The sequence below is a fragment of the Bactrocera dorsalis genome, chromosome 3, assembly GCF_023373825.1.
Source record: "Bactrocera dorsalis isolate Fly_Bdor chromosome 3, ASM2337382v1, whole genome shotgun sequence".
Lineage (NCBI taxonomy): Eukaryota > Metazoa > Arthropoda > Insecta > Diptera > Tephritidae > Bactrocera > Bactrocera dorsalis.
Window position 1 is genome coordinate 55,108,167 of NC_064305.1, and position 23,479 is coordinate 55,131,645.

The 23,479-nt window shown below is 38.0% G+C and overlaps 1 protein-coding gene across 2 annotated transcripts; it reads right to left on the bottom strand.

Moving 5' to 3' along the window:
* Positions 1-2,594: 2,594 nt before the first annotated feature.
* Positions 2,595-20,394, bottom strand: LOC105227686 (nose resistant to fluoxetine protein 6). Of its 2 annotated transcripts, XM_011207170.4 has the most exons (8): positions 19,889-20,393; positions 19,521-19,759; positions 19,235-19,428; positions 14,199-14,654; positions 7,738-7,857; positions 7,547-7,657; positions 3,796-4,026; positions 2,595-3,561 (listed from the first exon to the last, which is right to left on the bottom strand). In XM_011207170.4, exons 1-8 carry the CDS (start codon positions 20,121-20,123, stop codon positions 2,823-2,825), a joined length of 2,325 nt encoding a protein of 774 aa, XP_011205472.2. In that variant the 5' UTR covers positions 20,124-20,393; the 3' UTR covers positions 2,595-2,822. The 2 variants fall into 2 exon arrangements, with proteins under 2 accessions (XP_011205472.2, XP_049308007.1); XM_049452050.1 differs by lacking the exons at positions 7,547-7,657; positions 7,738-7,857 and having other exon boundaries at positions 19,889-20,394.
* Positions 20,395-23,479: the final 3,085 nt, after the last annotated feature.

Sequence of the window (23,479 nt, forward strand, 5' to 3'; positions counted from 1 at the left end):
TGTGAAATAAAAGAGGTTTTCTTACAAGGAAATGAATTTGGACGTGCATTTTGTATGACAGCTACATATATGCTATAGTGGTCCGACACCGACAATTCCAACAAACGAGCAGTTGGGAAGAATAGGACATGTGCAAAATTTTAGATCGTTATCTAAAATAAGGCTTGTATTAGACATATCCATATGGCTAAATCAACTCAGCTCATCACATACATACATATATATGTATTTTGCAGGGTTTCTTACGTTTCCTTCTGGGCGTTACAAACATCGTGGCAAACTTAGCATACCCTGTTCAGGATATACACATTTTTTTAGCAGCCACTTTCGTCAGACAGTGAAAGTTGACATTCATTTATTTATTTAGTTACTTAAGTGTATGAAAATTAATTCTTACAGACTATTATAAATTTATGATTTAAATTAGAATTCTAAATTAATACAAAAAAATTCAACGCATAAAGAACTTAACTAAAAAGAAGGAAGCCCTTTAGACACCCTTATTACAGCTGTTTAAAATTGGCCTCAATCTGCGATTATCTCTCTTATTCTGAAAAAATTCTTTCCGGCCAGGATTTCCTTGAGGTCTGAGAATAAGAAAAAATTGGATGACTCTCAATTAGACTCCGGAGTGAAATAATTCAGACAGGTTTCATTCATTGTTACGAATCAATGCGATAGTTGGACTTACGATCGCGCACCTCTAAGAGTTTTGACTTCTTTGTTGTTTTTAGTTAATTGCGAGCTCTGCATTACTTTTCCACAGAGCTTTCACATGCCTTATATTGCCGGTTAAATACTACCAGGTGTTGGCAAAACTGTATATTAAACAAGTAATAAAGGGCTAAGTTTGTGTGCAACAGAACATTTTATACCCTTGCAATTTACGAGAATCAAAGCCAGGTAAATACTTTATAGTGTAAAGCGTCAACCTGAGGATTGAAATTCAATTTTATATATATTTTATTTATATATACATATATAATAATAACTCATATACTATATATATGTGGACAGGCACATAAGGTCTGTTGGATAAACTAAAAACATTATACTAAGTAGTCGAAGGTAGTAGTATATATTTTCGTATTTTGTCGTTGGAGTCGTATATCTCTAGTGCTACCAGTTTCATTGTGTCATTAGAAAGATAAGATTTAAGGCTTCATTTAAGCAAAAAAAAATTAAAATCGGGGAAGTTGAAACAAATTGTTACATCAGTTCAAAATGAATGAAAATTTTGAAGATATTGCTATATTTTGAAATTTTTGTATAAAAAATGGAAGAGTGCCACGCAAGCCACCAATGAAATTTGTAAAGTTTACGGAAACGATGCTGTATCAGTTCGTGTAGCACAACAATGGTTCGCTTGCGATGTTTGGGTACCAAATGAATTGTCTGTGAAAAATTTAAAGGACCGAATTAACATCTGCGATTTTTTGCTGAAACGAAATTAAATCGAATCATTTCTGAAGCGAATGGTAACAGGAGACGAAAAGTGGATCAAATACGACAATAATGTACGAAAAAAATGGTCCAAGCCTGGATTGACGCCTCGTTAGGTTAAGCTGAGTGTTTGGTGGGGTCGGAAAGGAATTATCCACTAAGAGCTGCTCCAGCCTGGCCAAACGATTGATTCTACATTTTACTGTCAACAACTGATTAGATTAAAACAAGCAATCGAAAAAAATGACCAGAACTGATCAACGGAAAAGGCTTCCATAAGAATAACGCCACACACATCTTTGATAATTCGGCAAAAACTGGGAGAGCTTGGCTGGAAAGTTTTGATGCAGCCAGCATATAGCCCTGACCTTGCACCATTGGACTACTATTTGCTTCGGTCAATGCAGAACTCCCTTAACGGAGCAAAGTTGGCTTTAAAAGAAGCCTGTGAAAATTACTTGTTGAACCATTATTTTGGTAATAAATTTGCACGATCTGCAAACCTTGTTGTAGAGTATCGTAAGTGTGTCCATTATGAAATTTCAAAAACAAACTAAAAAGTTGTTGTGTCATTTAAAACTTCACTCCAAAACGACACCCTTTATTTATGATCCGTAGCCTAAAAATTAAGCAAATTGCGCCATTAATGTAGATTTTCAGATATTGCTACTCCGTCTTCAAGGTTTTCCACCACGGCGTCACCGCAGAGTGTCGAACCAGCCGATGAGATGATTTCTCCTTACGAGTCTCGTCGTCGCTCACGGAAGCAAACAATAACGCTACTAACGCTACACGTTTGGCACATACATATTTTATTTGCTGCACTAATTAATTCTTGTTGTTTAATATATAAATATTTCTTACACCCTGTGGAACTTGTTTTTTGGGGAATATAGCAGAAAACGCTAAAATATGTGGACAGCAGCGTCAATTGGCACCGAAACCTCACTTAGATGATATATGGTTTAAAATAGAGCTTTTGGTATTCGACTAATCGACTAACTAGATAGGATATTATTCTAATAATAATATTCGGTTTGCAGAGTCCAAGTTTAGGATTCTGTAAAATACCAAGTACATATACTCCCTTTTTATTTCTAAAGATTCCGTTACTTTCTCCCTTAACCTGTAATAAATTCTTAGGCACGGTATATTTTAATTTTTCTTTATTGTGATGGATATCTAGTGATGTTATGGAAATACAAACAAAACCTTGTAAAAACTTATACAAATATAGTACAACAATAAAAAATATATTCTACAAAACTTATCTGATATACACGTACATGAAATATCTCTCATATCCAGGGCTTCCTGAGCTTCCTTGAAGTCCTTTTCACTGATATACATACATATGTGTGCCTCGCACGTGGCATGGTCTATTTTCGTGTATGCAACAATTTGTTGCACACTCTTTGCACGGGCAATTCCATCAGCACATAGGCCAAAAACGAAGATAGCACCGCCAACACATTCACCGCAATAAAGTCCGAGCCGGAGGCAATCTCATTGAAGCTGGTCGGCTCATTGCGCAGACCATAGCTGATCAATGTAATTATGGGCGTTAGCAAATAAATGCTGAAGCAGAATTTATTCAGCAGCTGAAAGAGGCGCGCGCTCAGCAACACATTCAAGCGGCCACCATGTCCCCAAGCGCACATCAGAATGCCGCCACCGATGCTGAGTGCGAAAAGCAATTTGCCAAAGGACATAATTGTCGCCACCAGCCATGTGGGTGTGCTGTGCCAGTAGCTCATGAAGTTTGCCACCGCACAGACGATGCCGACGAAAAGCCAGAAAGCCGCACGCCACCAACTAATATTATTGCTCGCCAACGAATCGACCGTTGCAGTAGCCGCCGACGACTCACATGGCTGTCGGTTTGGTGATTGGTGTTGTTGTTGTTGTGTTGGCACGTGTGGCTCTGATTGTGAGTGTGAGTGGGAGTGCGGTGGCTGCGGCTGTTGATTTTGCTGTTGGTGATTATGGTATCGGTGTCGTCGCTGCTGGGCGTGATTGTGCAGTAGCCAGCCGCAAAGGGCACCGCCGAGGTATGGATTGATGCGCACCCACGGCTTCACGTACAGCTGATTCAGCGTGGAGTGTATTTTGTCAATGCTATGTGTCAATTTATTTGGACAAAGTGAGTGTTTTTAGATGAACTATATGTTTGTAGGAATATGTAGACGATGCAAATGTGTATGTAAGTACATATGTATGCATGCAACTTTCTTGTGGCAAAGTATCTGCTAACGGTATCAAAATCTTGCATGTTGCGTCTAAATTGTGAACCGCATGCAACTTCATACAATACAAACATACATATTTGAAGATTACGTTATACATACTTACTCGAATGTTATGCCATTGTGATAATTGCAGAGCCAACCGATCACTGGAAATCCACAGACAAGTGCGGCGAAGACGACTTTGGCAAAACTCTCACTTTTAACATACAAAAAGAGCAAAGCAGTTATGAGCAGATAGAACTGCATTTCACACGCCAGATACCAAGTCCACGAGCAGCAGATGTCTTTCATGTCCAAGAAGTTCTGTATATAGAGCACATTGTGCCACCAGCGTCTAACAAAATACCAAAAATTAAGCATCAAAAATATGAGAACATAGATATTTTCATATATTAAATAGGTAAGTTTTCACGCTTGTAACACCTAGAAGCAAATATCTTAGACCCTATAAAATATATGTATAAATGATCAGCGGTCTTTCTGTCTGTATGTACGATAACTGGTCTTTCAGTTTTTTGAGATATCGATCTGAAATTTTGCAAGCGTACTTTTCTCTCTAATAAGCTGCTAGGGAAAAAAGTTCTTTTATGAAGATCTTTATCTTCATTTTAGTCGGTTAGTTTGAGTGTCAGCTTTATTTTAAAGTTGTTCGATCTAAACCATTTTCCACTTCAGATATTCTAGCATTGCTTTAAGTAGTTATTCGAGAAGATATTTTGTCAAATAAAAAAGTTTTCCTCACAATAACTTGATCGAACAGTTTGAATTGCAGCTATATGCTATAGTGGTCCGATCGGACAAATATGCAGCCTCTATTGGAGAAAGACATTTCCAAATTTCAGACAGGCGGACAGGGAACGAAACGGATATGGTAAATGGACTCAGCTCCCCACGTTTAACATTTATATACCATTATTAGGTAAAACACATTACGTTCAGGGAAAGCCTCCACTTAATTTCACCTTGATATCATAAATTGCTACTAGCAGAAAGTCTTTCAAGTTTAAAGGACATCAAGACATACTACAACCAGAAAAAGATACTCCTTGAGTATCATTAGAATAACTCACGTATAGACTTTATAAAGTCAAACGGAAATTGGAGAATCGTTATATTAAGTACATTGGGACTATCAGCAGCTTTGACCCAATTTTTCCCAATCTCAGCACAAGGATACTATTATCACCAGGTAAATACGTTCTCTATATTTCGGTGTTAGATCTCACAGATACACGGCTGACTCCTGTTCACATATTTGGTATGTGGGTGGGTTGATAAGTTATGATTCCATTTTGACGATTTTTAGACATGATATGTCATACCTTGAGGTCACTATTTGTGAAAAGTATTAACCTCATATCTTCATTTGTTTTTGATTTGTATACTGTAGAACAAAAAAATTATATGGAATTTAAAATTTTGTTATAAGGTAAGCTCGAAAAGCTCACTTCTAAGTCTCAATTAATTGCATATTGGAAATTTTCCAATTGCATGTTTAAAAACTTAATCAGGATGGTCAACAGAATTTAAAAGAATCGTTTTTCTTTAATTTGATGTATAAACAAATGTTTGATTGCGATGTTTCTGTGGACTTATTAACGTTCTAGTCTTACAATCTCTATATTCATATACTCCGGTATAATCTGACCTGATTTGTTCCATCGAACATCAAAAAGAAAGTAATTTTAGTACGTGATATGAGAGCATATATTTTTCAAAAGCATTGAAGTATTAAGTGGGAAGATAATAATGAAATTTATAAAGTATCACAAACAGCCCCATCGCCTGGTCTTTCTTTCGGCGGCACTGAGTCCTGCCTTGGCACCGAATTACTTCCTTATATATACATACATACACATACTATACTGTGCCCAAAAAATTAGGTGACATTTGAATTTAAACTGCGCGCGTCGAAGGATTTGGAGAATTCTTTTTTTTTAGGTTGGTAGTACTGTTAGTCACATTTATGTCAAATTTCATGTCAAAATATTCATTAGTGTTTGAAAAACGTGTCGTTTTGTGAGCTGCTAAAAGTGGGTTTTTCGTTTTTGCGATGTCGAAATTTGTTGAGTAAAGAATTTGCATTAAATCTTGTTTACGGAATCAATTTTCTGCTGCGGATACGTTGAGAATGCTGCAGAAAGCCTTTGGTGATGAGGCTATGTCTAAAAAAAATTTTTACAAGTGGTATAGTGAGTTCCAAGCCGGCCGTGAACGTATCGAAAACGAAGAGCGTCCAGGGCGACCATCAACCTCAATCGACGAAGCTCACGTTCAACAAATCAAAGATTTGGTGTTGAAAACCGTCGATTAACAATTAGAGACCTTGCTGATGTAGATGGCATATCGAAAGGCTCAGCCAATACCATTTTGAAGGATGTTTTGGGCCTCAAGCGCGTCAAATCTCGACTGGTACCGAAAACATTGAATTTTTTGGAAAAAGGCGTCGCGTTGAAGTGTGTGAAACGATGCCTTTCGACTACCGCCTAAAAAGGCCGGAATTGTGGAAAGACAATTCTTGGTTTTTACACCACGATAATATTATAAAAGATAAACTAAGAGGTCAAAATTTGTCGACACCTGAAGTGTCCGTTAATGTGTTCAGAATGCAGGCTTTGTAGATACCTCAATCAGAGTAGCAAAAGTGCTCCGACAATAGATTCAAATGCATGCAAAAGTGTATAGATCTTAACGGAGAATATTTTAAAAAACAATAAAGACTAATACATATTTGCTTTGTTCTCTAATGCCGAAATTTAAAGGCCTTCCTCGTATATAAATTATTAGCTCTGTTTGGATTGTAGACTTTGAAATTATGAAAAGGAATTTTATTCTCATAAGTAATGGAATTGCTTAAGCGATTATTCGTTGAATTTCAGTACTCGGCCTGACATTGCAAAATAATATAGAGTACTAAATTTTCTCACAGTCCTACTTCTTTTCAGACCTAGTTTCATATGAATGTTATACTTACTGTACCAAATATCTTCAACTAGTGCACCGAGATATTCGGTGAGGCGAAAATCAAAGCATTAAATAAAAATAATTAATTCAGTTAATGTTTTGATTTCAATCTCATTTTTAAAGATTTCGGCTCTTTAGGTGAGTATTTTAGGTTTTGAAGAATACTGTTTACGGATGCCTTTCTAGATGTAAAACTACTAAACTCTTCCCAAAGCAAGTTAATTTCAATTTGCTTGATTTGCCATACTTTAAAAAAACATTCCGGCTATTATTCAACCAAAAAATTAAACAATTTATGCTTGATTGCATCCAGGTAATTAAATCTCGCATTCGATTACATAACCGTTACATGTAATGGGACAGCGGTTGGCTTACAACGTATGACAAGCGTTTGACAAATATTTTATATAAGTGTGTCTACAAGGATTACATTCATCTAAAATGTATACATATGTAAGTGCGTGTGTGTGGCAGCCGCTGTAGCATTTCCGTATAAAATAAATTGAACGTGTGGTTGCTAAACCTTTTTTCGGCTCTGAATCGCCTTTAATTGAAAATCATTGCATTAATCAACATATATTTGATTAAATAATATGCACGCATAACCAAATCCGATTTAAATTAATTCGGGTTATGCGTTATTTTCCCATATCAAAAGCATATATACATACATACAAACTTATGCACTTGCAATTAACATGCATTCTCCTATTTTGTAACAATTTGAATAAATTAACGAACAAATAACCCTCAGAATTCGCCTTAAATAATCAACAAAAACTCTTCAACTAATAAAAAATGTATAAATAAATATGAATTAGTTATACTTATCTAGATGGCAATATACTATAAGTACCATATTTATTCGTGTATAGTTCGCATATACTCACTGCTTGCAGTAATACCCGCTGTTCACTCCCAAGTAAAAGGGTGAATATGTGTTGGTCAAGTCGTAGAATACATCGCTTAGAAGCATTGTGGTAATCAGCATTGGCGTGAGTCTGGTAACGAAAGCAAGGAGCAATTAGGAAACAATACGCAGCTTCAATTAGTACTTTGAAATGGATTGCCGCATACCCACCGCAAATACCGCTGCAATAGAAGTTTCCCAAATAATTTCGAATTCTGTACGAAATCATTTTGTCGAATCTCCTTCAATCTCGACTCGGAAGAGAGAAAATTGTAGACGAGCAGTAACGCACTGGAATTAAATAAATGTGAGTTTAGTGATTACAATAACAGTTCAGATGTTTTTATTAAATGTGTCCATGGTATATACTATACGTAGGTATAAATAACAGATTTGTAATTATAAGCAATTATATTACCTCTGAACAGGGTATAGTATTAATCGTGCATTCTGTTCTGTGATACAGTCACAAGTCTCTAAAATTGAGATTTTAAATTAGAGACAATTTTTGTGACTTGACACGATTTTGCAATTCAGTAAGTGACAGTCGCAAAAATCTCTTAATTGAAAACGAACAGGTTTAATTAGCCCCTACATTTAATTATTTAGAGATGTATTTACACTTGAATGAACAGAGATGTGGGCACCAAGTCTCGAGTGCGACGACTGTGCTTCCTTATCGAGTCTGGATACTGCAAAAATAACGACGCGGTTGTCTATACAACTCTGCACTTCGAATTATTTTCTCCAGCAGTAGATTGAAAAAATTGTGTCTCGCTTCCCTCTTCAGATCTCGTTGTGGTCGATCGTAACGTTTCAAGGTAGCCAGTCTGTTTTCTCTCCGCTTCAACACGCCACTCTTCGTCGTACCAGCTGTTCTTTTGCATTTTCCGAAAACCAATGGTTTCCGTTGCAGGTGTTCGTAAGGAGCTTGAAATATCGTCCCACAGATACCTTATACCGAGTTGTTGACGAGTGGTCTCGGAGAGCAGGCGTGAAAGTCGAGTAGAAAATCGTTCGGCTATCTATTGTGATTGCAGCTTCTCTACGTCGAACCTTTGTGTTTGTTGACGTACGTTTGTTGCTGCATAGAGGCAGGTGCGTATCTTTTGTCTATCATAACATGATCGATCTGGTTGTTGGCTTATCGATACGCAGACTGCTAGGTAGCTTGACAGATAACCATATTTCGGGCCCGACGAAGTCGATCAGCCTCAACCCATTTGCGGATATTTCCTCGTGGAGGCTGAATTTACCGACCGTAGTGCCAAAGATTTTTAGGAATATACTCTCAATTAATCATTTTTTGTCGCGAATGTATTTGGTGCCAGTTCTATTCTGCCATTCCCAATATCGTATTATATCTGAAGGTGGTGTTCAAAAGTACTAAAAACGCAGTAAATCCGTAAATAATCATGCCAGAGACATAAATTTTTACCTACAAGATGAAGATGGAGTCAGAAGTTCACGCAAGTGAGGAAAGTTCTCTGATCGCCATTCACTTGGGAGTGGCCAGAAACAATTTCTTTACATAAGGTTCAAGCAGCTCACAACTTCCTGTCTTTGACCAAGTATCCTCCTCGGATGAGTGACCCCCCTTTTGATGACGACCAAGGCAAACGAATTAAGGAGCTGCAATCACAACAGATAGCCGAACGATTTTCTACTCGACTTCCACGCCTGCTCTCTGAGAGCACTCGTCAACAACTCGGTATAACGGAACTGTGGGACGGCATTTTAAACTCCTTACGAACAGTTGCAACCGAAACCATTGGTTTTCGGAAAATACTAAATAACAGCTGGTACGACGAGGAGTGGCGTGTTGAAACGCAGAGAAAACAGACTGCTTACCTCGCAACTTTCCGATCGGCCATAACACGTGCGGGATGGGATAGATACCGAGAGTTGAAGAGGGAAGCGAGACGCATTTGCAGACAGAAAAAGAAAGGGGCCAAAATGCGTGAGTATGAAGATCTCCAGTCCATTGGAAGGACCAAGTGGAGAAGGACCTGGCTTCGCTTGGAATATCCAATTGGCGCACGTAGCGAAAAGAAGAAACGACTGGCGCACTGTTGTTAACTCGGATATAATGCGTAAGCGGTGTCTACGCCTATAAAGAAGAAGGAGATATGATTAGGCTTTATGATAGCCGGTGTGAAAATTGGACAATGGGGGCCGCCCACTTTTTGGTGAAATCCCAGATCTCAGGACACGACCAAACTATTTCGAATACGTATTATTTTTTTTTTTTTTCTATTCTATGTTACAGTGTGAAAATAGGCAAAATCGGTGATTTATTATGCTTCAGCAATTGCAATTGCTTGCATGCTTCTCAAAAAGTTTCACACACCGTACTATTTACAGTACGCAATGACTCAAATGAAATTGAATCACGTACATTTATCAATAGCAACCGTAGAAGCAATCATCGTTTTTCTGGTGGATTGTGTAAATTTTTTCTAAGGCATTAGTTGAGAACACACCTGGATCTCAATCTACTTGTTGGCCTTGGTTTCTGCGTAACCATTTCTTCGACGATGCATTCCATGTATAATATAATATCAAGGCATTGAATAGAGCAATGTGTTTCCTCTGGCTGTATTGCATTCTCTGGGTTGAAATACACTCCTTGGCTTTCTCCAAATGAACTGCGAGATTCACAACAGTCGAAAAACATTCATGAATTGCAAAAGTAAATATTTTACAAAACGTTTCATTGCAGTTCACGTATCGACCCATTTGATGAATGTTGATCTCATCTATCTCGATCAAGGCCGCCATGTTGCTTTCTTTGGTGACGTACTTGCAAACGGATTTGAACAATTTCACCAAACTGCAATACTCAACATTGATATGAGTTTTGAATGTGAATCCATATATTGTCAACTTCGATATTCACTCTTCTATATTCAATGCTAAATGTTCTATCATTGTCGTTTGTTGAGCTATGCCGATACAATGGATATCCATCCGAAAGAAAAACACTTGGATAGTGTCTCGTGCATTTATTGTCAGACAAACAAACCAAAGTGGGGTTATGGTGTCCGCAAGGTCCATGAACTTCATTGGTTTTCACCACTTCTCATAATTCTGGATCAGGAATTTCCGCAGAAATGATTTCATCAATTTGATCTGGTGTAACCACCATCCACCATCCTAAGGAGAATGTGTTCATGCGGCAAACCTCTTTTTTGCGCCTCAACAGAGTACATCCAGCATCTAACAGCAGTATATAGTATATACATACGTTCCTTCAAGATAAAGTCCATCAAACATCGTAGCTGTTATTTGAAAAGCCGTGCTGTGACATGGTGATGATCTTGCTGATTGATCGCGATTCAAAAATTCCGTAATTTATGGCCATTTTGCCTCGCAGGTGAATGTAATAAACAAATCCGCCCGTCCATAATTCCTCACATATGCCATCGCATCCTGCGAGTACTCGTGCATTTGGTTTGGGCTGCCAAAGAATGTTGATGGCAAAAAGAACTTCTTCTTCTTCTTTACTGGCGTAGACACCGCTTACGCGATTATAGCCGAGTCAACAACAGCGCGCCAATCGTTTCTTCTCTTCGCTACGTGGCGCCAATTGGATATTCCAAGCGAGGCCAGGTCCTTCTCCACTTGGTCCTTCCAACGGAGTGGAGGTCTTCCTCTTCCTCTGCTTCCCCGGGCGGGTACTGCGTTGAATACTTTCAAAGCTGGAGTGATTTCATCCATCCGGACAACATGACCTAGCCATCGTAGCCGCTGTTTTTTAATTCGCTGAACTTTGTCAATGTCGTCATATAACTCATACAGCTCATCGATCTATCGACTGCAGTATTCACCATTGCCAACGCGCAAAGGACCATAAATCGTCCGCAGAACATTTCTCTCGTAAACTCGCAACGTCGACTCATCGGTTGTTGTCATCGTCAAAGCCTCTGCACCATATAGCAGGACGGGAATTATGAGCGACTTATAGAGTTTGGTTTTTGTTCGTCGAGAGAGGACTTTACTTTTCAATTCCCTACTAAATAGACGAAATTATTTATAACTTCAAAGTTATGACTGTCAACAGTGACGTGAGTGCCAAGTCGCGAGTGCGACGACTGTTTGTTTGATGACAGGAGATATTTCGTCTTGCCCTCGTTCACTGCCAGACCCATTTGCGTTGCTTTCTTGTTCAGTCTGGAGAAAGCAGAACTAACGGCACGCGTGTTGAGACCGATGATAACAATATCATCGGCATACGCCAGCAGCTGTACACTCTTATAAAGGTTTGTACCTGCTCGATTCAGTTCTGCAGCTCTAATAATTTTCTCCAGCAGCAGATTGAAGAAACCGCACGTTAGGGAATCGCCTTGTCTGAAACCTCGTTTGATATAAGAGGGGTCTTTCCCGAACCTGACGGAGTTTTTGGTGTTGCTCAACGTCAGTTTACACAGCCGTATTAGTTTTGAGAGGATACCAAATTCAGACATCGCGGCATAAAGGCAGCTCCTCTTCGTGCTGTCGAAAGCAGCTTTGAAATCGACGAATAGGTGGTGAGTGTCGATTCTCCTTTCACGGGTCTTTTCCAAGATTTGGCGCATGGTGAATATCTGGTCGGTTGTTGATTTACCGGGCTAAAGCCACACTGATAAGGTCCAATCAGTTTGTTGACGGTGAGCTTTAATCTTTCACACAATACGCTCGATAGAACCTTATACGCGATGTTGAGGAGGCTTGGGTTGGGCATAGCACACTTAAATTCCAATCGTTGGGCATGCTTTCGTCCAACCATATTTTACAAAGAAGCGATGCATGCCCCTTATCAGTTTTTCTTCGCCGTGTTTGAATAGCTCTGCCAGCAATCCATCCGCCCCTGCCGCTTTGTGTTCTTCAGACAGGTAATTCCTATTCGAACTTCTTCATAGTCGGGAAATGGAACGTCTTCGTCATCGATTAGGGAATCGAGTTCACCATGTCGTTATGCTTTCGCTGCCAATCAGTAGGTTGGAGAAGTGTTCCCTCCATAATTTCAGTGTGCTCTTGTCATCGATTACTAGATCACCTTTGAGGTTTCCACAAAAGTCTGCTCCGATCTTGAAACCTTTTGTAAGCCGCCGCATCTTTTCGTAAAATTTTCGAGCATTACCCCCGTCAGCCAGCTTGTCAAGCTCTTCACGTATTTCGGCATGCCTCTTTTTCTGTCTGCAAATGCGTCTCACTTCCCTCTTAAGCTCTCGATATGTATCCCATCCCTCACGTGTTGTGGTCGATCGTAACGTTGCAAGGTAGGCAGTCTGTTTTCTCTCCATTGCGACACGGCACTCCTCATCAGCTGTTCTTTTGCCTTTTCCCAAAACAAATGGTTTCGTTTGCAGCTGTACGTGAGGAGCTTGAAATGCCGTCCCACAGTTCCCTTATACCGATTTGTGCTCTCAGAGAGCAGGAGTGCAATTCGAGTGGAATATCGTTCGGCTATCTGTTGTGATTTCGACGTCAAACCTTCCTTGTGTTTGTTGGCGTTCGTTTTTTGCTGCACAGAGGCGGGTGCGAATCTTAGCTGCAACAAGATAGTGGTCCGAGTCGATGTTAGGACCTCGGAGCGCACGCACATCTAAAACACTGGAGACGTGTCTTCCGTCTATCACAACATGATCGATCTGGTTGGTGGTTTTTTGATCCGGATACAGCCATGTAGCTTGATAAGTTTTCCTATGCTGGGCTCTAGTACATACTACAGAGAACCATATTTCAGGCCCCGTCGAAGTCGATCAGCCTCAAGCAAAAAGAACGCCGACCGATATTAGCGCTACCACTTCGTTTCATCGTAACAAATTTCGATCTACAATTGATCACTTTGTATGAAACACACATAAATATTTCAATGAATAATTTTCAATAATTTACCTTTGAATAGCCGTAATAAAGAAAACAAACGACAGAAATTGAACGATTAAAAAAATTTACAAATAAATCAATTGGAAAACAAAACAAAAAATTTTGTATGGAAAAGTCACTTTTTGGAAATTTACGCTCGTAAGTCGGTTAAAACTTACAATTTTGTGATTTTTTTACAAACCATAATTTTTCATTTCATGCAACGGCTTAGTCAGCTATAGCGAACAGACAAAAACCCAACTTATTTTTTATATATAAGATATGTATATATAAAATTTCTTAGATTCCGATCCTCTGGTTGCCATTTTACATCTTAAGGTATTCCCCTGGTTTTGATTCTTGCAAGTTATATAAAAATATATGTATGTAAAAATATAAATATAAAATATTACGTTGCACCCGAACTTAGCTCTTCCTTACTTGTTTTAAGTTATAAAATATTCAAACCATTCTTGCATACACGAATTTTGAACACATGCTTATGACTTGAGATATAGTTTTTATATTTATGATATTATTCTGTATCTGTTCTTTGGTTCTAGGCTACCTCCCCACCAATTTTCAGCCAAAACGGTTCAGCTATTCTTGAGTTACAACCAGCGTAACTAACACGTTCTTTTATACATATATACAAATTAACCGAATTCTGCTTCGAATCCTGGATTTCTTCGATCTGTGATACTTTAGTACCGAACGCTAATATCAATACTTGATTCAGTGAGTGAAATCACGTTGATTAGGTTTCAAATGTATATACATACCTTATGACAAAGAAAACATCCACGAAAAAAATGGCCTCTAAAAGCGGTTGGTTGAGAAAATTTCCCATTGCCACGAACAGCATCGGCGCATTGGTTAGAGCGAAGACCGAATAGTAGTATACGTGAAAAGTGGAAACCCACAGGCAAATAACAGTGCGCACGCCGGCAATAACACCCACAAAGTTTGAATTTGAATTCATGCGGTCGGCTTTCAAAGCGCGCTGCCAATTCTCAGTAAAGCGGAAACATAATATAATTTCTTCAACTGTTGAGCTTTTAACTGTGGTACTTTCATATGCGGACTCTATCGGAACATTTGTTATGTGCGCGCCATCTATCATCACAGTAGTGTGTGGAGCTTTTGTATGCCACATTTGTTGGAGCTTCAATTTCGCTTTCGACCGGTAAACAATCTCCGCTAAAGCCATCAGTAGAACCAGAGTGATGAGAATAATGCTGGAGGAGAAAAATCATGTTAAATGTTATAAAAATGCATGATGACAAGTTGAATGCAAGTAGTAAGCTTTAAGTTCGTACATGCATCGAAATTTCACCACACGTACGTATGTAAGTTTGAGACAAAATGCGGAGTGCATATAACCGCGCGGAATATATTCGATTTTTTTTAGTACAAGTACATAAAGATTTTTACACAGGGCATATAATATATAAATGATCAGCGTGTTGAGCTGAGTGGATTTAGCCTATGTCCGTCTGTATGTACGCGAAATAGTCCCTCAAAAGCTGCGCATTTGCTGGAACCGCCGAAATTCGACTACTAAAGCTGTACTACAAGCTGAACAATCAAAATTAAGTTCTTTTATGAAAACTTTTTTTAGTTGGCAAGATATCTTCACAAAATTTGGCATGAACTATTTTCCATAACAAAAAACAAACAGAATAATAACAGAAGAAATTCTGAAGCTGCCATACAAAGTGATTACTCAAAATCAAAGAACAATAAGATGCAAGTTTGTTATTTCGTACAACGAATTGCATTAGGGAGGAGAATCCATGGCTGAAAAAAAGGGGAGGTGGCCCAAACCGTCACGCTATAATAACCAAATTCGCTGAAGGCAAATATTATAAATTTTTGGCTTACCTACCTTCCTTAACCGGCTTGGGTTTGTTACAAACTACTAAAAGTGCAATAAAACTATAGATGGGCTTTATAGGAGCCGGTATAAAATTTTGACGACGAGCATGGCACCTCTCATATTTAGGTTAAAACCCATAACTCTGGACCTACTCAACCAATTTCAACCAAATTCAGGTAGGTAACTAAATTTTTTTATGTTTCTGGATGAAAATGAACAAAATTAAGTAACAACCACGCCTACTTACCACATAACAAATTTCTAAACTCCACCTGATTCTTTTATATTATATATGTATGTATGTATATGTAGAAGAGTTAAATTGGATCAATAATAGAAAGATTTTTAAACTACCGGATGACTTCAAATTGCATATTTCGGCAAAGATGTGAGTCATCTTAATCAAATTAAGAGAGTGTATTTTTCTATTAACAATATATAATAATGCATAAAATGAATAAAATCGGGTGAAAGCTTGAAATAAACTTTTTATTTAAGCATCTAGTTGACCTTACTCCGTATAAAAGGGTTTACAATAGGGATGGTATGATTTGTAAGTGTCGTTTCGCAACATACTTGCAAAAGCAACATATACAAATTATTCAAAATAATCGTTCTCCAATTGCAACATTTCGTGCGCTTTTGTCGATTCCGAGACGTTATCAAAAATTGGGACTGTCACAACCTGGCGGATTTTGAGAAAGGATTTGGGCTTGCATTCATATAAAATTGATCTCACTCAAGAACCGAAGCCATTAGACGTCGTGAATTTGCCTTGGAACAACCTGATTTTTTTTTAAATAATTTTCTCCGATGAGACTCACTTTTATCTGAGTGGTGCGTTAAATAAATAAAACCGTCGATTCTGATACGTAGAAAATCCACAAACTATTCATGAACCACCATTACATTCACCTACCTTAACATGCATGATGGAATCATCGGTCCGTACATCTTTCTAACTGAAGCTGGTGACACCGTTACTCTCAAATGGAAGAAGTTCATCTCGACAACATCTGGTTCTAACAATACGGGGCTACGTGTCACACAGTACGCGCAACAACCAAATTCGATTATTTCAAGATCGACATTGAATGGCCTCCAGGAAGTTGTGATTTAACACCATTAGACTACTTCTTGTGGGGTTTTTTGAAGTCATTGGTCTTTAACAATAAACCATATCCTCTTCAAGCTTTAGAAGTCAATATTAAACGTACTATTCATCAAAGGAAAAAGTACTCGAAAATTGGGTTCATTGAATTCGTTCCTACGGTTCAACCAGTAGATTGACATCCAGATGTGCTCTCAACTAATACCTTAGAACGAATTCACACAATCCACCCGAAAAAATGACGATTGCTTCTTCAGTTGCTATTGATAAATGTACGTGGTTCAATTTCATTTGAGTCATTGCGTACTCTGAATGGTACGGTGTGACTTTTTGAGAAGCATGCCAGCAATTACAATTGCTGGAACATAATAATCAATAAAATCAAACGATGGACGATTCGATAGCTACTTCGCATGCCACTGAAGTTCGCACACTCTTCGCGATGATCATTTCGACATATCAGCCTTCAAATCCAGCAAAAGTTCCATTGCCGAAGACATTTTATATCGTATTCGATAAAAATTGGAAATAGGCAAATCGCAAAAAATGAAAATTGAAGATGACAATCAACAGGACACAAGGATAGTCGCTAGAAGTGTGTGGCATAAATCTGGAAATGCCATGTTTTTCACACGGCAAATTATACTTGGCGTATTCACGAGTTGGAAAACCATCTTCTCTCTACACTTACGCACCGGAAAATAAATCAAAAAATGTTTATCAAGCTCAAATCGAAAATAAATGATTATTAAAACAAGTTAAATTCAACTTTCCTGTAATTTGAAAACACATAATTTAACGCAGGACAACGCATGCGGGGTCAGCTATGCATAAAATATGTAAAAATGACAATTCCTGATTACCCAAACTCTCATATACAATACTACATGCAATGATTTGGTTATTTATGTAAAATCATTGTTAGCCGTTCAAGCAATGCATTTTCAATTCATTCGCAAAATTTCAAAAATTAAGTTTTGTCAACACCTGAAGGTATTTCCCCAGCTTTGGTCATGTCTAGTTGCAAGAGTATGTAATTTTCGGTTACAACTGAACTTATCCCTCCTTTAATAGTTAGTAATTACTACTTTTACTCGTCGGTCATGTCGTTCGTATGGACGAAAACACTCGAGCTCTTAAAGTATTCGACGCAGTACACGCCAGGGGAAGCTTTCCTCTGCTTCCCCTGGCGTGTACTGCGTCGAATACGAATACGAAGACCTCCACTCCGTTGGTAAGACCAGGTGGAGAAGTACCTGGTTTCGCTTGGAATCTCCAATTGGCGCGTAATGAGGTCTCTCGGTGGAAAGCTTAGATTGCGATTTGGAGGTAAACTGCAGAGAATGTGAAGATTCTTTTTTTAGTGGCCGTCCAAACTTTAGCACGAAGGTTTAAATAATTGAAAAGACGGGAAGAAATTATCCATTATATGTATGTAATCGCACAACTGCACGGCCGAGCAGAAATGCCAGTTACATATATGCAGATGGTTTCTCAATTAGTAAACTGCTCTTACAAAAGACTTGTCATTCAAATGTTTTATAAAAAGGAGTTCTTTCGGTGGTGTCGTTGTCAGCTAGTGGAAAAATTAACTGTTTATTAATTGATTTAAAAGTACGCGGCTTTCTAGTCTTCCACGTACGTTTTTGTGCACTGACGACTGGAATCTCTACAAGGATATTTGATTTGATTTGCTAGCAAAATGTCACCAGAATTAAGCCATTCAGTAGCCAACCCAGCAAACGATTCTTTAGAATATCCAACAACACAAGTTTCAACATTTTCGATATCTTCATCAGCTTCCACTGCATCTGAAATAACTTGAGTAATCTTCTCCCTTTTAAGAGGCAGCTACTTTTTACACCATGAGAAATAATTGGCGCATCTATATCACTTTTTTATAAAAGAATTATTAAATACATATATACCAAACTTGTATATCAGGACTACTTACTAATTTTTCAGGAAATTTTACTATATAAATTCACTTTTAACAATGGCGGTCGTCCAAAAAAGTTGTCTCCTACAATACCTAAATGGTATTACAGGCACAGAGCACTAGGCTAATAAAGTTATTATTAAACGTCTGAAGGCCAAATTATTAATGAAGAAATTATTTTTATTAGGACTTATATCTCCCACGTCTTAACTTATGTATTCGGTCTCGAGCTCTGCCAAGGCGATATATGTATACATGCAATGCGGTTAAACTCATGGATTGGCCTGAACAGTTCCCAGACCTAAGCCTGATAGAGCTTTTTTGGACTATTTTAAAACGTAAAACTTTTTCAGAAGTAGAAGCCTGAAAGACTACCCATAAATGTATATACCTATAGCTTCTCAGAATTTATTGCTTCGAAATAAAATACTTTAAGTTTATGAAGTTATTTTTTGATTTTGCTACCGTAATTTTGTTGGTTTTAGTATACATATTCTTAAAATACACGCTCAATAAAAAAGATAAACTCGCTTATGGATTTTTTGAGTTTATGCGAACCGTCTGCTTCTTTAATATAATTAGAAGTATAATATAACACATTTTTAGCAAACAACGAAAGGTGAAAAGAGTTTTATACGTAAATACTTGAACTAGTGTTGTCTGCATTAACCGTTAGTATATACATACATACGTCCACTATATGAGAAAGCTTTGTCACACAGCTTTTGTTACATTGACCTATCTTTAATCAAGTTTTCCTATTTGTATGTTACTTAATTTGTTTTGATTTCTAACTACAAGCAGCTTTTATAAATTTTTACACTCTCCCCGACAATAAACGGGGCTTACTTTCTCAACAGAAAACATGTAACAACATTGGTACACTTACATGGAAATTAGTGTTCCGGTTTGCTGCAAGAAATCCCAGCCTAATGACGGTACTCTGGCCGCAACCGATTGCATTTGGAGCTCGAAATCGCGTTGCATCGTAAACTCACCGCGCAGAAAGTACTCATCCGTGTAGCGACGCAGAGCGGCGCTCGAGCAGGATTGTGGCAAACACAGGCCGATATGAATGAAAGACTACATTTCACGAAAAATCACAAATACACATTTGACACAGATTTACATAAGCAAACAGTAAAAAAATGAACGAGTTTGCAGATTTGAATCACCTCATACGGAAGCCGCAAATCGATAAAGTGGGGCGTGGAGAAACGCATATACACCATGGTGAGACGCATGCGAAAAGGGCTGGTGACATTGAACGGATCCAAGGTGTAGGTGCGTAAAAACTCTGACGAGGTCGCGACAACATATGGGCTATTCAAATCGTTGCACTGCCACTGCGGGCCGAACCAGTGGTTATTGCCCCAACTGAAGGACTTCGGTGGCCCACCAAACGAATCGAGCACTTGCGGCGTGTCGATAAGAAACAAGAAATTAAGTTAAACATAAACAGATAATAACAATATGGTGGCAAAAATAATAAACACACTGATAAAGTGAGCGCTTTGAGCGGCAGCAATGAACACACAGAGACCTTTTAAGCTCCAACACTCTTTGGCCGCTACAGCCTTCAGCAGAGTTTCAAGTTCTCTGCCACAGCGCGTGCCGTTTTCGCGGAGCGTGCCCAACTGCGCCACACCAACCAGGAAGTTGAGACGCGCCAGCGAAGCCTCCGCCGAAGCGACTGGTTCAGAGCGCGGCACGACTGTGGCTTCGACGACAACGATTGCCAAATGCGCGGCCACAATCACGGCTGCAATTGTCCGCATCTTGATGTTTTCGTTGTAAAGCGCGGAAAGTGACTGCGGAGCCAAAGCAATGAAATGCTAAAATTAGCGTAGGCTGCCGGGCTTTGGCGGTTTGTCAGTTTGGCGCTTTTTCATGAACATACACTGACGTTGCAGTTTTCCTGCTGGAGCAACTAACACGGGAAATGCGCTGATACGCTTGTTGCTTATAAGTAATCAACGCAGCTAACTTGAAGGGATTCGCACAAGCACTTTTCGCACTACGCGTACTCACTTAGGAGATCAACTGCAGCAACAACGTATTTTGCTCCCTTTTTATTAATTATTTCTCATTTAAGTGTGTAAACGAATGAACATTTATCTGTATTTTTATGAATTGCAACATCTGTTCATACGAACACATCTGCGTTGCTTTATAAAGGGTGTCTCAAAAATGTAATGAACTAAACCTAAATTTTACGTAAATGACGCCAAGGGGGGTGGTCATTACCAGTCCCGGAACAGAGGTTGTGTGGTACCAATTTTTGGAAAATATAAAGATGAAATGTTATGTCCCAATATTATGCCATAGAGACGGTATCACAGTTCAGTTGCCCTCAAGTCTAGTCAGCAGGTTCAGAAAAAGTACATTGATAAACTCGCTCTCTACGTGTTATTCCTTCAGCCATTCAAGAGAGTTGGCTGCAAACGAAGTTAACTCTGAAAGAAATTGAGAATAGGCTCGTGATTCGATTAAAACACCCGTTATAAAAATGTGTGAATGTGTACCTAAGCGTCACAATTATTGCAAAATTATAATGGTCAACAAGTGTCGATCATCAATTGATATTCGTATTTGACGTAGCCACAAACTGTGCAAACTAAATGGGTGCAATACTCGTACTTCGATTAAGTGTCACTGTGCACGGTGGATTTATTTCAAAGTATAAAAGCAAACATGATTATAAAAGTAAATATTATTTCTGAAGTGGGTTTGAATTAAATAGGGGAGAGTTAATCAGAATGTAATGAAAATTATAAAAAAAAAATTAACAAATTGGATTTTGAATCGCATCCACTACTTATACTGTATGGCTTATTCCGGATCTGGCCCCAGAGCCATTCAAACTTCAAGAAAAATATTTAGCGAAAATTGAACCACCAAGAATGAGGCCTATTTTGAAGCAAAAGACAAACGGTATGAAAAATTGTGAAGACCACTATGTCGCATTTTCTAAAAACTGATTTTCTTTAAAACCAAAGCTTATCTTCTGCAAAATCTAGCTAAAAAACTTAATTCTCCTAAAATTTTTTCAATTTTTCATTTATATGTATAAAGGTACAGCCTTTTATCAGTAATATAAGCTTAAGCTTATGAATTCTAGGGCTTTCTTTATTTTGATAATAATAAAAACAAAGAAGTCTAATCCTGTTTTTACATAAAATTCGAAACTAAAACCCCTTTTTCGTTTCATACAATATTTCTCTTCCTTTGTTTCTTTTATTAAGGGGCTTATGTAAGAAATGCATACATATACTCATACATAACATGAACCACACGACCTTTTCCACTACTCAAACTAACTCCTTCCCATAAATTCTTAAAAAGTAAACAGACCACTAACTCAAACCTGTTTTGATGCAATTTTAAAGTCGATTACGGAGTCAGTGTCACTCATGTACATCTGTATGTTTGTATGAACATACTTATATGTATATGACAATATTGTTGAACTCCGGCACTTTTGGGGATATTCCAGTGGAGCAGCAAAATCAAAACATTGTCTGCTTCATTTGGCCTTACAATATCGTTTAATTTTACTATTTGCCTTGACTTTAATTTGAAGTGCATTTATAAAAACATATATACGAGTATATATATATATATATATATATGTATATATATATATTTACATTTGTTTGTATAAAAATGGACTGACCATATTTATTAAATAAGAAATTTATGAACATGAAACTGAGACAAAAGCTGCAGTTGTCCTCCTCAATGCGTGGACCTGATTTTGAGTAATCATTTAATGGATTGATAAAGATAAAATCAATTTTATGAAATTTTTGAATTATTCGTATGATTTTTGTTATACCCAACCCACAGTGCTACCATATCTAAAGCACAAACAAATGACCAATTTGAAAAGGGCTCGGTTTTGCAAATATTTATGATGTCTTCTAAATAAAGGCAAATCGTTGCCTCTAAAGTGTTATAACCTTAGTCATTTGACAGACATACATTACATAAGTAACGTAAAACCCATTTTCCATCAGGTTAAATTCAAATGTAAGTACGAAATGCGTCATATTATTACAAAGAGTTCGATTTTAAACAAATGCTATTTCACTACAAGTCATTAATCGTGTCTCTCTTGCGCTCCCAACTTACTGTAACATTATAGCCGACATTCTTTTTGAAGAAGTATGAACCAAATATTCCCTCTGCCTATAGCGCCCAGTGTAACTTTTTAAGAATGTAACGGATCTTCAACAATGCATTGTGGATTATCATCACTTCAAATGTGACAATTTTGTTTATTAACGTACCCAATTAACCAAAAGGGAGCTTCATGGCTGAATAAAAATCTTCTCTCAATTTCGGGAAAGTGAACTCATGTGAATCCTAATTAAGCACCATTGAAGAACTCGCTGGATTCGTCAAAATTTTCAGTGACCCAATTTCTTTAAGATTGGAACATTGGGGGCAAGGAAAGATATCTCATCTCAACTGTCTGAAGACGAGGCAATTGTCTATCCTTTCAACCGTTTGAGCAAGTTTCTGAAGGAAAAGAGGACAAATGCCCTATGACGACACATATAATCAGGAATTTTATTTTCACCCGAATTAAAAATTCGTATCGCAAATTTTGTGTGCAATGTTCGAACTGCAGTATTATCGCGAAGTTAGGCAAGCTGTCATTATTGATTATTGCCTTTTTTGATAGCCGTGGAATCGTCCACAAAGAATTCGTTCCACCGGGGAAAACTGTGAATCAAGTCTACTATTGCCAAGTACTCGAAAGATTGCGAAAACGAGTCAACAGAGTGCGTCCAGACATCACTGGATCCTTCATCACGACAACGCGGCGTGCCACACCGCCCTCAGCGTGTTCCAGTATTTGGCCTCTAAACTACTACTACTGCAATTAGACTCCAGGAAAGACGAAACTTATGTGCCTCTGCACTTGTAGATTAACTTATAGTGGTAACGTAGGAGACATTATATCGTATATATGTAAATAATCAAGATAATCATTTTAATGTATGTATGTATACATATTGTATATACAAATGACCATTGTGAGGACCAGAGTCGATCTGTCGCTCAATTCGATACATAAGATAATACAAGATACATAAATCTCCCAAAGGTAATTCGTTGTTCATTT

Bases quoted from the DNA above. Each gene is read 5' to 3' on its own strand.
- LOC105227686 (XM_011207170.4), bottom strand. From the start codon at position 20,123: ATGCGGACAATTGCAGCCGTGATTGTGGCCGCGCATTTGGCAATCGTT. The intron at 19,760-19,888 runs GTCTCTGTGTGT...ACACGCCGCAAG, and splicing joins AGAGTGTTGGAGCTTAAAAG to TGCTCGATTCGTTTGGTGGG. The intron at 7,858-14,198 runs GTATGTATATAC...ATTTAATTCCAG, and splicing joins GATGTTTTCTTTGTCATAAG to TGCGTTACTGCTCGTCTACA.